Below are 13,344 nucleotides of genomic sequence, written 5' to 3'. Positions count from 1 at the left end.
AGGCCGGTGGCAAGTGCAAAGGTGGTTAAGATGTTTTTGAGGGTTGAGGCGGCAGCTACGATGAGCGTGTCATCAACGTATTGGAGGACAATGGGAGGCAGATGGGAGAAGATGGGATGGTGGAGTGTAGGGTCTGAGTTTTGGAGGATGAGTTGTTGAAGGAGGTCTGCGACGATGAGAAAGAGGTAGGGGGAGACAGGGTCGCCCTGCCTCAAGCCATTTTTGCATTGGATCCATTTGCCCGGAACCACGTTCAGAAGAATGGTCGTTTTGCCGGTGAGGAGGATGTTTTGGATCCACCGGCGGAAGGTGGAGGAGAAACCCCGCACAGCCAGAATTTTTTGTAGAGCAGGCCATGCGACAGAGTCGAAGGCTTTTCGGAAATCTAACTTGAATACCATGGTAGGTTTTTTGCGAGAGTGGCAGGAGCTAATGAGATCGGTTGCGGAGACAAAGTTTTTAGCGATGTTTCTACCAGCACTACAAGAAATCTGTTAATACGTGATGGTATTAGTCCGTCACAAATAAGTGGAAAACTGTCATGGGTGCCCATGCATAACGGACCTGAAGTCCGTCATGTATATCGCGTCATAATTTGAGATTGTGCCTTCCTTGACGGATCTTGACCATCATGGATCTGCCCCAAGCCCGCCTAGGCCCAAACCATTGTGACGAAACAAGTCGTCATAGCCTGACGCCACGTTGGATTTTTGATTCGCCAAGTGGAATGATGTGGCTGCCTACGTGGATACTACTTTTCGTCACAGAAATCGTCACAAATGTAGGCACAATTTAAATATGGTCCAGCCAATTTATTTTAGCCCAATTTTGACACAGTATATTTTTTAGCCAATTTTGGCCCGAAGAAAAAGTAATTTCAAACAATTCACGCAATATGCGGGCCATCTGTATGTATATATTTTTCTCAAAAAAAATCCTGTGTGTATATACAACATAGCAATTTACAAATCCTTCCATGTAATGATAATTCACAACATTAAATATATCACACAACAAGGTTAAGAAGCAGTACAATCCAGTTTACATCAACAAAACATATAAACTTTTGAAGCTGCTGTTGAGGTTCTTCGTCGACTCTCCTGATGACAACTATCATGTCCTGGCGCAGATTATGATGGGTAACTACCCAATCATACCTAGCATATTTAAAAGAATATTAGATTTTTGTAGATTCATAGATAGTAGAGACAACAGTATTACAAGTGTAAAAAGTGTATTACATGTCCACTTGGCAAGTATTGAGAGTACTATTACTTATAACAGGAAAAATAATGAAATGAAACAAACCAGTATATTTGTATAGAAGGTGACAAGACCTGCAAATATAATTTATTACATGGCTTACAAATTACTTCATGGTTATTAAGGTACAAGCTAAATCATAAAACATGAACACCAACTGAACATAATACTAGTACTAAGTCACCTTAGTTTACGCAAGCTAGAATACTTCACGCACCGAATTAATTACGTAGGACATGGGATGTCAGGGGATTTACATGTATGTCATGTAGTAACAATCACTAAGCTGTTTTGATGGAATTGCACAAGGCAAGATTTTTTTGATTTGATGTGATCAAACATCTCAGCAGCACATGTGAAAGACACGGCAAGGTTTGGAACTAACACAATCCAATTTACATAAACAGAACATGTAAATGATTGAGGTTGTTATTCTGGTTCTCGCCGTCGGCCCTCCTGATGGTTGCCTGCTACCTAATGATACCTAGCATATTTGTACCAACAAACTATTTGAGGTTGTTATTGAGGTTCTTGTCGTCAGCCTTCCTGATAGTAGCCCTCTACCTAATACCTTAGCGTATTTACAACAAAATTAGACATTAGATAGTAGAAATAAGAGATTAGAACAAACATTAAAATAAATGACATGCTTTCCAAAATTCTTAAAACATACCATGGCTACAAATGAGAATAACATTATATACTATAAAACAATAATAATCATGTTGTTGCTTAACATTAATCCAAATAGAAGTGTGTCAAATGAAAGTCTATTCAAGTTGACCTTTAAGTGACAAGGTAACAGAAGATAGATTTCAGAACTCCTAGTACTCAGCAGCAGTTGAGGCCATATAAATCCACGGGAAAATGGCATCACTAATAAGCAATATCAATGGCGCGGAGCCGCTTCTCATCGACCCGGCCGGCGTAAACATCAAATGTTCATGTGTCAACAAGTTCACTCATGAAACTAAATATTTGTCAAGGATCTAAAAATAGCAACCAACACTTGCTTGACACGTAAACTTCAATTGGCATTTAAAATACCTAACTCTGAACTAGATCAACTAAATAGGTGTAGTTCAGTGGTAGTTGAGCTTGTGAATGGAAATAATGAAGAAATCATAGGAGTGGCAGTAGAGAACCAACCCCTGGTTGATCACGGAGCAGCTCCATCACGGCCATCGTGGCAACAAGCCCTCTCAAGCTCTATTTTGCGTCATGCAGCAGTGCCACCAAGACCCACTTGTTGGGAAATTAGAATGTTAAGTTATCAAAGTTAAAAAGAGGGAATAACATCAACAAGATTTAGAAAAAGCAGTAGACAACAATCCCCACTTGTTGGCGGAACTATTGCTGAGGGCGACCTAGATATGGAGGTAGGGAGCAGAGGAGTTGAATAAGAAATGTGTGTGTCATTGTGTTGGCAAGTGCTAGCTCGGTGTGTCTCCAGGTTGAGAGTGAGCTAACATGTATGTTGTCTTGGTACAAGTACTAGTAAGTGCAGAACTAATAGTAGTAGTACTACTATAAATTGGCTCACTAATACATGAGTTTAGTACACAAATTGACAAGTTTAAACTCTGTATTATTACTGTAGGACTGCCACACTGTAAATGTAATTTTCTTCTTAGATTCAGATTAAACTAATTCTGATATATATATTCACCGAGCTGCAAGAGACAGTAAAAACAGAAAAAGAAATGCCTAGGAGAAAACACTAAACAGAACATGTCATGATGTTAATACATTAACAGAAATCATGTCTTCAAGACCTATTTGATGAAATTATTGACCACACTTGATTACATTTATTCATACTGAATTATATTTTGATAGAAAATAAACTGAATGAATACTGAACACTTGGTTATATTGATTTAGAGAACAGAGATACACCAAACTATCGGAAAAATCTAAACTGAATTAGATTTGGTAGAGAACTAACTAAAATAGATATTGATAGAAGGTCGCGTCTGCAGCCGGTTGACGAACATGTGCGGATATATCTACTTGGTACCCTGCAGTGTACAAGATGGAGAGAAAACTCAATGTTAAAAGATTCAGAGAGGAAGCACGACACACACAACATACTGGCTGTTGCACGCACACACATCTCACTAGTAGACACGCCGGAGCCACCGATTGCTGCTGTTGCCGCCATGTCATCACGCACACACAACACACCCTACAAGTTGGAGAAGGCAATAGCCACGCTTAGGAAATCGACTGTAGAGGGAGGCCACGCACCAGCCATAGCCTTCCCAGCTTGCCAACGAATGGCTGGTACAGCTACCAGTGTAGGCAAATGAACCGGCGGTCGCAGCAGCAACACAAGGCCATGGTATCGAGGAAGCCAAAAAGAGGGAGGGGCAAGGGCAGCATCACTAACCAGTCGCGACTAGGTGCGGCCTCCACCGAGCAATTGTGGTAACCGGCCACCCGACGGTAGCTCCGGTCTGACAAGACCTGTGTCGGGGTTCAACTTCGTCCCAGATCTGCGCGCGCCGGATCTATAGCAGCAGCCCGAGGCCATGGTATTGAGGACGGGAGAGGATGGGGTAGAAAAAGGCCGCATCCGTGGAGGTGGGGTTGTGTGGAGGAAGGAGAACCAGAGCGGTGGGGGTGCGGGGGCAGCGAAAAGGAGAGGATCAGAGAGAAGGGAGAAGATGCTGGGGCGACGGCAGTGGGAGAAAGAGATGGGGGGAAAAAGAGGCATAGGGTTCGAAAGTCCTATTCTGAGCTCGAGCTCAGATGGACTCGATATCATAGCCGTCAGCTTTTGCTGAGATTCCCACCGCTGCAGGTATTTCAGTCTGTATATGGACATGTATGCGCTGCTTTTTCCCACGTCGTGGCCCACCCAGCTGTCGCTGTCAATGCAACGGCCGTGACGCCTTCAGGGCCGGCTCAGACGTTTGATACCGAATCTTGGTCCACGGCTCAGACGTTTGATACCGAACGGCCGTTGTCCAGCCGGACCCGCACCTAGCTCCTTCCACTACAAGACTCCACGGGCTGCTCCCCCATTGCCTTATCCTCTTCTTCCTCGCTTTGTAAGAATCAGATCAGAGAAGATGGCAAATGGCAAGCTCATCTTCTTCCTCCCAGGCCGGCCAGGTGCTCCCGCTGATCCCTTGCCCAGTATGCACTGCCAAGGTGGTGACCTTTGTTTCCCGAGCTGGAGAACGGTTCTAATTCACCATGAATACTTGCAGTCTAATTCACCATGATCTCTGCGTAAAAGAACACAGGAGAAATGCCCGTCCACTAACCTTCAGCACATGGCTGCAAAGCAAGCCCACATGTGCAAATTGTCCACACTCGCAGTCGAGTTCATCACCCCCATCTAGCATACTAACCTTGTATGCCACTCTGCACCATTTCTTTCTCTTCTCTGCCTCGCTGTGGATTGCGACATATGTCTTGTGTCTCTCAATCTCTTCAACTTGATAAGCGCCACATTCATATAATATATGCCCAAACTGTTCAAACATGGCTCTTGTATATATCTTGCTAGCATGCCTTTCCACTTCAAGGTTTGCCCTCATGAGCGGCCTCCCCTGCACAAATAGTACACAAGCATCGTAAATGTTTATTTCTCTATTCATATGTTTGTCACAATGACTTCAACTACATACGACACTCCCAACAAGAAATTCTCACAATTCATGTTCATTTCTCTTCGTAGTTCTCCGATTTCTGGTCAAACTAGAGCCTCATGTATTTCTGAACAAACATGTGCATTGTTCAACCAGGAGGCACATAATCTTTAAGCATATGGTTCGCACTCTCACTCCTTTGTGTGCTGGTCATTTTTACACAAAAAACTCCCTTAAATTAAGGCTTCGCTCATTTCTTACGGATTTCAAACAGGTTTGTCATGTACGAATGTGCCCTAAGCTTGTATTTGTCCAGCAACATCTCCCAAGCTTGCTCGAATTCATCTTCTGTCAAGATGTGATTTATGACCTTATGAAATTCAGATCTGAAATCACTTTTCTTCGTGTACAGACTACCCAATGACTCTTTTGCTTTCTTCAGCACATGCACTTGCACCACCGGTGTGTTGCATCCGGCATAACTTTCTTGATAGCCAGCTCCATAGCCCGGTTCTGGTCTGCAAATGCGAACAGAAAAATTTCATCAACACCTAATACATCTAAATCTGTACCGGTATCTCACAATTACCAGCACAAAAGTGATTGAGTACTTTCCAAAGAATAACAGAAATTTACTTGTTAGTATGGTCACCGGTGGAGACCCGCCCATCATTCGAAGGAATCCTGAGAAAACCCACTCAAAACTATCTTCAGTTTCATCACGCACGAGCACACCTGCCAGGATCACACTCCGAAAATGATTATTTACCCCTACAAACAGGCCAAAAGGCATGTCGTACAGATTAGTCCGATAAGTCGTGTCAAATGTTATGACATCTCCAAAAAATGAGTACTGAAGCCTGCTGCTCCCATTTGCCCACATCAGATTCTTAATCCTGCCCTCATTGTCAGACTCAACCCTATATGTGAAGTGTGGATCTTTAGCCCCTATCTCTGCAAAAACATCCATTGTCTTCTTCACATTATCTTCTGCATGGTCCCTGATTATCTTCCCACACAGGTTACACAACGACCTCTTAGTGAACGAAACATTTTCCATTGATCCAATGAAGCCTCCAATGATGTTGTACACCTTTGCTAAGTTCACATTGTTCTGCCTTAACTGTTTCACTAGATTCCTGGTGTACACATCTATGTGCTTGTGTGAGGGCCAATGGATTGTCTCACCAAAATTAGGCAACAACGAGTGGTTGTGACTATCTCTATGCTCTGCAATGTACCATCCGTTTTCCTCCACTCGTAGCAACCTTATTAGAGCGGGGCACTCGCAATGACAAGACCTGGTGTTCCCCACACCAGCTTTGCCCTGCAAAATGATTTCCAACAAAAGCCAGTGAGTTCAGTAATTTTGTCGACACCACACACAGGACACGAATATGAAGTGTATGTCCCAGCATAAAAATAAGTAACAAAAAAAACACCCACCGAGCAACCACAAACTATTTCCTGCATGCTTTTGGTCCTCTCCACATTTAGCCTGCTCTTCCTGTAACGAATGCCAAATCCCTTCTCCCACGAGTACAAATTGTAGAAGTCATACGCCTCACCCATCGAGTCGAATGTTGGTGCCGATAACTGGTGTGATAACATTGTCAGTCGGGTTCTCAGCAAAACTCCGCACAGCCTTCTCGAATGCACCGATCCGGTTTGGACAAGGCGGCCTGTTGGTACAGCAGCTCCAATCCTCAACCTACAAACACATCCACCTCCATAACTCACTCACCAGATTTCACTAAGCATGCATATGCTACTATATTTTTCCAAAATGCATGTAAACTGAAGCAAGATTACGAGTAATTCATACCAATTTCATTATTAAGTCCAATGGCTCTATCAATGAAAACTTACTATAAATGCTTGACTGCAATTGAAATCGATGCTTCTTTTAATCCCAAGTTAGATAACAAATACTTCCTACAAAATTGCTGTTAAATCTAATGGTCATACAAGTAAAAACTCATTCCACAATAATTGACACCAATTTTTCTGTACTTATTATGTATGCTACATTTTAGCTCCACACAAAATCATTATCTAACTGACAGAGCTACTCTGCTACTGATCATGACCAAAATCCAGGAGTAACCTCTTATTCCATCCAGGCACCCGAGGATTCATCTTCCCAGTAGACCGCTCCGACGACGGTGGCGAGCTATCCATCCTGACTGCCGCCGATGGCTTGGCTGACACAATCTGGGCATCACCACTGACGGCCGAGCGCACATACCCCAGAACGCCCTTCTCCACCACTAGCTGCTGCAATGTCGCATGTACCACATCCGCCTCCAGCAGCACAGGCGCCACCGCCGCCACTAGCGGCGGTACCAAGCTTTCTCCCACCTCCTACAGGAAAGTGGATCTGAGACAGGGGCAAACGATGTTTTGTGAAACTCGAGATCCAGAGTAATGAGATTTGAAAGGAGACTGCGAGGGGGCGAGAAGAACAGATGGACGTACCCATGCATAGGCTGCATCAGGAACTCCATGAATGGTCGCCGCCGGTGCTCCTCCTCCCGATTCTCCAGCAGCTAGCTTCCAAATAAGAGCACCGCTATGGGGAAGAAAGCACTAGACCACGCATTCTCATGCCCGAGCCCACCAAACGGAAAGCTAAAATCCTGGGCCACGGATCAGATGGGAGCGTCGAATCTGGTCCACGGCCCACCCCGTAGACGTCTAACGGCTGGCAGCCCGCGCGTTACAAATAGGCCCACCAGCCATCGCTTTCGCAGACGTATTTGTGCACAGTGCACATTTTCCAGCGATTCTCCAGCAGTCGTTCAATAGAATGGCACAGATCCAAACGAGCTATCGAACGCCCAAGATAACGAGCTCATTTGAGCCCGCGCACAAAAGCTCCACGTCCCATAGGGTTAGCTTTTATACGGGGAATGTGTCATGCGGGCTTCGGCGGGCTTTAGCGGGCTAGGGGCTGAACTAGGCCAGTTCTGTTGGGGAACGTAGTAATTTCAAAAAAATTCCTACGCACACGCAAGATCATGATGATGCATAGCAACGAGAGGGGAGAGTGTTGTCTACGTACCCTCGTAGACCGGCAACGAAAGTGTTGACACAACGTAGAGGAAGTAGTCGTACGTCTTCCCGATCCGACCGATCCAAGTACCGAACGTACGGCACCTCCGAGTTCTGCACACGTTCAGCTCGATGACGATCCCCGAACTCCGATCCAGCAAGGTGTCGGGGAAGAGTTCTGTCAGCACGACGGCATGGTGACGATCTTGATGTTCTACCGTCGCAGGGCTTGGCCTAAGCACCGCTACAATATTATCGAGGAGTATGGTGGAGGGGGGCACCGCACACGGCTAAGAGAACGATCATGAAGATCAACTTGTGTGTCTAGAGGTGCCCCCTGCCCCCGTATATAAAGGAGCAAGGGGGGTGCGGCCGGCCCTAGGAGGAGGCGCGCAGGAGGAGTCCTACTCCTACCGGGAGTAGGACTCCCCCCCCCCTTCCCTAGTTGGATTAGGACTTGGGGGGAAGGAGGAGAGGGGGAAAGGAAAGGGGGGGCGCCGCCCCCCCTCCTTGTCCAATTCGGACTTGGGGGGAAGGGGCGCGCGGCAGCCCCTAGGCCTCCTCTCCTCTTCCTCTACTAGGCCCATTAAGGCCCATTAGGTTACCGGGGGTTCCGGTAACCTCCCGGTACTCCGGTAAAATGCCGATTTCACCCGGAACACTTCTGATGTCCAAACATAGGCTTCCAATATATCAATCTTCATGTCTCGACCATTTCGAGACTCCTTGTCATGTCCGTGATCGCATCCGGGACTCCGAACAAACTTCGGTACATCAAATATAAACTCATAATGAAACTGTCATCGTAACGTTAAGCGTGCGGACCCTACGGGTTTGAGAACAATGTAGACATGACCGACACATGTCTCTGGTCAATAACCAATAGCGGAACCTGGATGCTCATATTGGCTCCCACATATTCTACGAAGATCTTTTATCGGTCAGACCGCATAACAACATACTTTGTTCCCTTTGTCATCGGTATGTTACTTGCCCGAGATTCGATCGTCGGTATCTCAATACCTAGTTCAATCTCGTTACCGGCAAGTCTCTTTACTCGTTTCGTAATACATCATCTTGCAACTAACTCATTAGTTGCAATGCTTGCAAGTCTTATGTGATGTGCATTACCGAGAGGGCCTAGAGATACCTCTCCGACAATCGGAGTGACAAATCCTAATCTCGAAATATGCCAACCCAACATGTACCTTTGGAGACACCTGTAGAGCTCCTTTATAATCACCCAGTTACGTTGTGACGTTTGGTAGCACACAAATTGTTCCTCCGGCAAACGGGAGTTGCATAATCTCATAGTCATAGGAACATGTATAAGTCATGAAGAAAGCAATAGCAACATACTAAACGATCAAGTGCTATGCTAACGGAATGGGTCAAGTCAATCACATTATTCTCCTAATGATGTGATCCCGTTAATCAAATAACAACTCTTTGTCTATGGTTAGGAAACATAACCATCTTTGATTAACGAGCTAGTCAAGTAGATGCATACTAGTGACACTCTGTTTGTCTATGTATTCACACATGTATTATGTTTCCGGTTAATACAATTCTAGCATGAATAATAAACATTTATCATGAAATAAGAAAATAAATAATAACTTTATTATTGCCTCTAGGGCATATTTCCTTCAGGTTCATGACGGTTTATCAAAACGTCAAGAGATATCCGTCATGTATTAACCGATTTCTTGTAGTGCAGAAATGAAGTCGGTTTGATTGCCATGAACTAGCATAGGGATGAAAGGTTTTAGGCGAGAAGTGGTAACTTTTGCAATAGCTTTTATCAGGCAGTTTTGCAGCGAGATGGGTCTAAAAGTGTCAGGGGAGGTCGGTGCATCCTTCTTAGGGAGGAGAACAATATGGGCACGGTTTAGACATTCTTTGTCAGCAGTACCTTGGTGGAAATGCGAGAAGAAGGGCAGAATAAGGTGTTTCACTAATGGCCAGAACGATCTATAGAATGTTGGCCCAAAGCCATGCGGACCCGGGATGGCTTGGGGATTCATAGAGAAAAACGCATGTTTAATTTCGTCTTCTGAGAAGGGTGCATCGAGGGCATGGAGTCCAGGCACTGTGTGAGGGTATATGGATTTTAGGTCAAAGGTCCATGTTGTCGTTCCTGGGGTGCCAATTAGAGAGACAAAGAAATCTCTGAGGATTTGTGCTTTCTGGCGGTGCGCAGAGTATTCGGATCCGTCGCGTGTGAGTGTGAAAATTTTGTTCTTACGCAGTTGTTGAGATGCTGATATGTGAAAGAACTTGGTGTTTTCTCCTTCGTGGATAGCGCGAGAGACTTTTGCACGCCAGCGCCAGTATGTCATTTTCTTGTGGATGGCACTCTTGAGCAAGGTGATGATGATTTTGCGGGTGAGCGACTCTGGCAGAGATAGCGTTCTAGTCTCTTCAACTAGGTCTAAGGCTTTGACTACGTCTTGGCAGTGAGCCTCGCGAAGATGGGTGGGGATACGAGAGCGTTCCCAAGTCTTAAGACGGGACTTTTTGAGCGCAGAGACGAGGGAGGCAGTAGAATTGTTTGGTGATGAGGGCTGTGGAGTCCAGATTTGAGCGACAATGTTCTTACAAGGTCGGGAGTTGGCCCAAGCCACTTCAAATTTGAAGAAGTTGGATTTAGGGATGGAGGTGGTGACGTGGATGAGGAGTGGAACATGATCGGATGTAAAGCGGGATCGAGAGAAAAGGGAAGTGTTGGGGAATGTATCTGCCCATCCAAGGTTAAAGAAGACGCGATCTAGCCGTTCTAGGGTGTGGGAGGCACGGTTGTTGGACCAAGTAAACCTACGATTGAGTAAGGGCAATTCGATGAGAGCTAGGTTATCTAGGGTTTGGTTGAACGCGTTGGCTTCGGCGGGGTGGAAGGCGGAGTTATTTTTCTCGGAGGAGAAACGGATAAGGTTGAAGTCGCTGGCGATGAGCCATGGGGTGTCAGCTGGTTGTGCGATAGAGGTGAGTTCGTCTAAGAATGCTAACTTGAGAGGGCGCAAAGAGGGAGCGTAGATGTTAGTAATGACAATGTGGTGTGCGCAAGCAGTTGATTGGAGGATTAGTGTGGATGAAAAGGTTAAGTGAGAGAAGGACACGGCTTGGAAGGAGGTAGAGTTGATGGCCGAGATGGTGCCACCCACGGTTCCGACCGCTGGCGAGGAGAAAACGTGGTCGGTCTGGCGTGGGAGGAAGGATTTTATTTTACTGTCGGGAAGAGAGTCGAGTTTTGATTCTTGTAGAAGCGTGATGTGCGGTTTTGTTGTGATTAGTTCGGAAAGCACGTCAGAGCACTTATCGTTATCACCAAGTCCTCGTACATTCCAAGAGCAGATTAGAAAGGCGTCATTACTCATTGAGATCAATCAAGCACCAACAGACAACAACGTAGTACATCTGGCATACAGTCACAACGGCTATAGGTGAGGCCAAAAGTAGCATGGGAACATGCAACAGAGGAGACAAAAACCAAAAGAAAGGCGATCTAACGGCGGCATACAGAGAAGGTAGGTGAGGTAGAGGTCGCGCCGTAACTCCAGGGTGGCGAGGACGGCTGATCATGGGGCGTCGTCGTCACCAGAGGCAGCATCCTAGGATCCAAGGATGGCATCCAGCTGCACGTCATCAGCGCCGCCAGAGCAGAGCAATGGCAGCAAGGTCTTCGGAGGAGGCAGGAGGGGCGTCGGGCTCGTGGAGGCGTGCCTCCTGGATAGCACGGCCAATGGCCGTGTCTACATCCGCAGCGGAGAGGCGAGCGGCCTTGGCCTTGATGACTTTAGCTAGCATGGGGGAATAGGTGGCTTGCTTGCCAGCCAGCCGCGCACTCCGCCGCAGCTTGTCCTTGGAGGCGGACTGATCGCGCTCTGTCTTGCTGTGCGCCTTGCGAATGGTGCAGTCGTGGGTGTCCAGGTCCTGTAGGGGAAGGGCTGCGTCCAAGTGTACATCAGTTAGCGGCAGATCAGTAGAGGGTGAGAGATTAGATTGATTGAGCACGGGGGGTGTAGATTGGTTACCCGCAACACAGGAGGACTCGCCCGCAGTGAAAGTGAAGGATGGAGGCGCAACAGGAGCGTCTGCAGGAGCGGGGACAGCAGAGAACGCGGAGGCGCTGGACTGAACCAACGGGCCGGCGTTCACAGGAGTGACAGGCAGGTTAGTCCACGGGGTAGGTGGCACTACGGCACCCACCTAGGCAACTGGGCGTATGATAGACGGGGCTGGAGTGTCAGGAGGGGGTGCATGCACCACGTCCAGCGAGTCTGAAGCTGCATGCAGAAGCGGTGCATGCATGTCGTCTGAGGCGGCCGAGTCATCATCGGAGATGATGAGAGCCTGGCGCTGGGAGCCATGGAGGGTGGGAGGTGAGGCCAGTGCTGACAGGGATGTGTCGGACTCATGAAGCTCGGAAGGGGCATGGGGTGCGACCTGCCTAGTGCCATCATAGGTGGGGTCGGCGCGCCACCCCGCACGTATCATGGAGACGATAGGAGCAATGTGAGCAGGTGAGAGCGGTCGCGGAGAGGCGCGCTGCGAGGGAGGAGCAGAGTCACTGTCAGAGGAGCCATCACTGAACGGATTGGCGCCATCGTCGTGATGCCAACGGGAAACTTCTACAACTTTGGCGATCTTAATCTCATTTATGGGTGGGATCTAAATGACAATGCATGGAGGGGTAGGCTTGCCAGCTTGTAGAAGGACGAGGGCACGGACCGACGTGTAGTCGATGCCATGGAGGCAAATGTCATCAATGGCACACACGTCGCCAAGGAAAGTGAGGGCGAAGCGTATGCCATCTTCGTGGCATAGCTCATGTGGAAACTCCGAAACTTCGACCTCAGCAAGATCAGTGTATATGGCAATGGAGCGGTCAACGTGCTCGACCAGCTCAATAGTGATGGAGTTTCCCTCGTATTTGATGGGGCTGTGGTTGAGCACGTCATTGCGTGCGGCTGGTGTGTGAAAGGTGAGGCAGGCGATCCCTCTCCAGGAGCCGCCGATGACGAATGCAGGATTGCCGCAGGTGTGCTGGATGGCTCGACGGATGAGGGGATTGGGGTTGGGGACTGGTGTGCGAAGGTGGACGAAAGCAAAGCGACGCGGGCAGTGGACGAGACAAGGAGGAACTGCGACGAGTGGCATGTCCCCATAGGGGGGCAGCAGGCCGGCCTCATGGGTCGGGCGGGGCAGATCCACCTCAGAGTCCGTCTCGGAGACGTGAGACGAGGCTCTGGTGTACTGTGAGGCGAGGAAAATGTCGGCTAGCCAGTCCCTCAGCTCCTGTGTGTCGAAGGGCGGAGAGTGCGTGTGGTTGAAAGCTGGTGGGGGTGAGGTAGGCGTGGGTGGAGGTGCAGAGGATCGTGGTGGGGAGGGAGGTGGCGGAGCTGGAGGGGCGGGTCCGGCCGGA

The 13,344-nt window shown here is 47.7% G+C and overlaps 1 protein-coding gene across 1 annotated transcript; it reads right to left on the bottom strand.

Moving 5' to 3' along the window:
* Positions 1 to 896: 896 nt before the first annotated feature.
* Positions 897 to 11,565, bottom strand: LOC119358177 (protein FAR1-RELATED SEQUENCE 5-like). Its single transcript, XM_037624848.1, has 8 exons — positions 11,440 to 11,565; positions 7,344 to 7,454; positions 6,973 to 7,229; positions 6,312 to 6,576; positions 5,502 to 6,192; positions 3,656 to 5,383; positions 3,378 to 3,451; positions 897 to 3,284 (listed from the first exon to the last, which is right to left on the bottom strand). Exons 1-6 carry the CDS (start codon positions 11,563 to 11,565, stop codon positions 5,304 to 5,306), a joined length of 1,530 nt encoding a protein of 509 aa, XP_037480745.1. The 3' UTR covers positions 897 to 3,284; positions 3,378 to 3,451; positions 3,656 to 5,303.
* Positions 11,566 to 13,344: the final 1,779 nt, after the last annotated feature.

This window comes from Triticum dicoccoides, chromosome 2A (assembly GCF_002162155.2).
Source record: "Triticum dicoccoides isolate Atlit2015 ecotype Zavitan chromosome 2A, WEW_v2.0, whole genome shotgun sequence".
In the NCBI taxonomy this organism is placed as follows: Eukaryota; Viridiplantae; Streptophyta; class Magnoliopsida; order Poales; family Poaceae; genus Triticum; species Triticum dicoccoides.
The sequence above is the reverse complement of the archived record's forward strand: the minus strand, read 5'-3'. Positions and strand labels throughout refer to the sequence as shown.

Coding starts and splice junctions, on each gene's coding strand:
- LOC119358177 (XM_037624848.1), bottom strand. CDS start 11,565: ATGACGTGCAGCTGGATGCCATCCTTGGATCCTAGGATGCTGCCTCTG. Junction 6,193..6,311: donor AAATAGTTTGTGGTTGCTCG/GTGGGTGTTTTT, acceptor ATCATTTTGCAG/GGCAAAGCTGGTGTGGGGAA. Junction 5,384..5,501: donor ACCGGTGACCATACTAACAA/GTAAATTTCTGT, acceptor TCGCATTTGCAG/ACCAGAACCGGGCTATGGAG.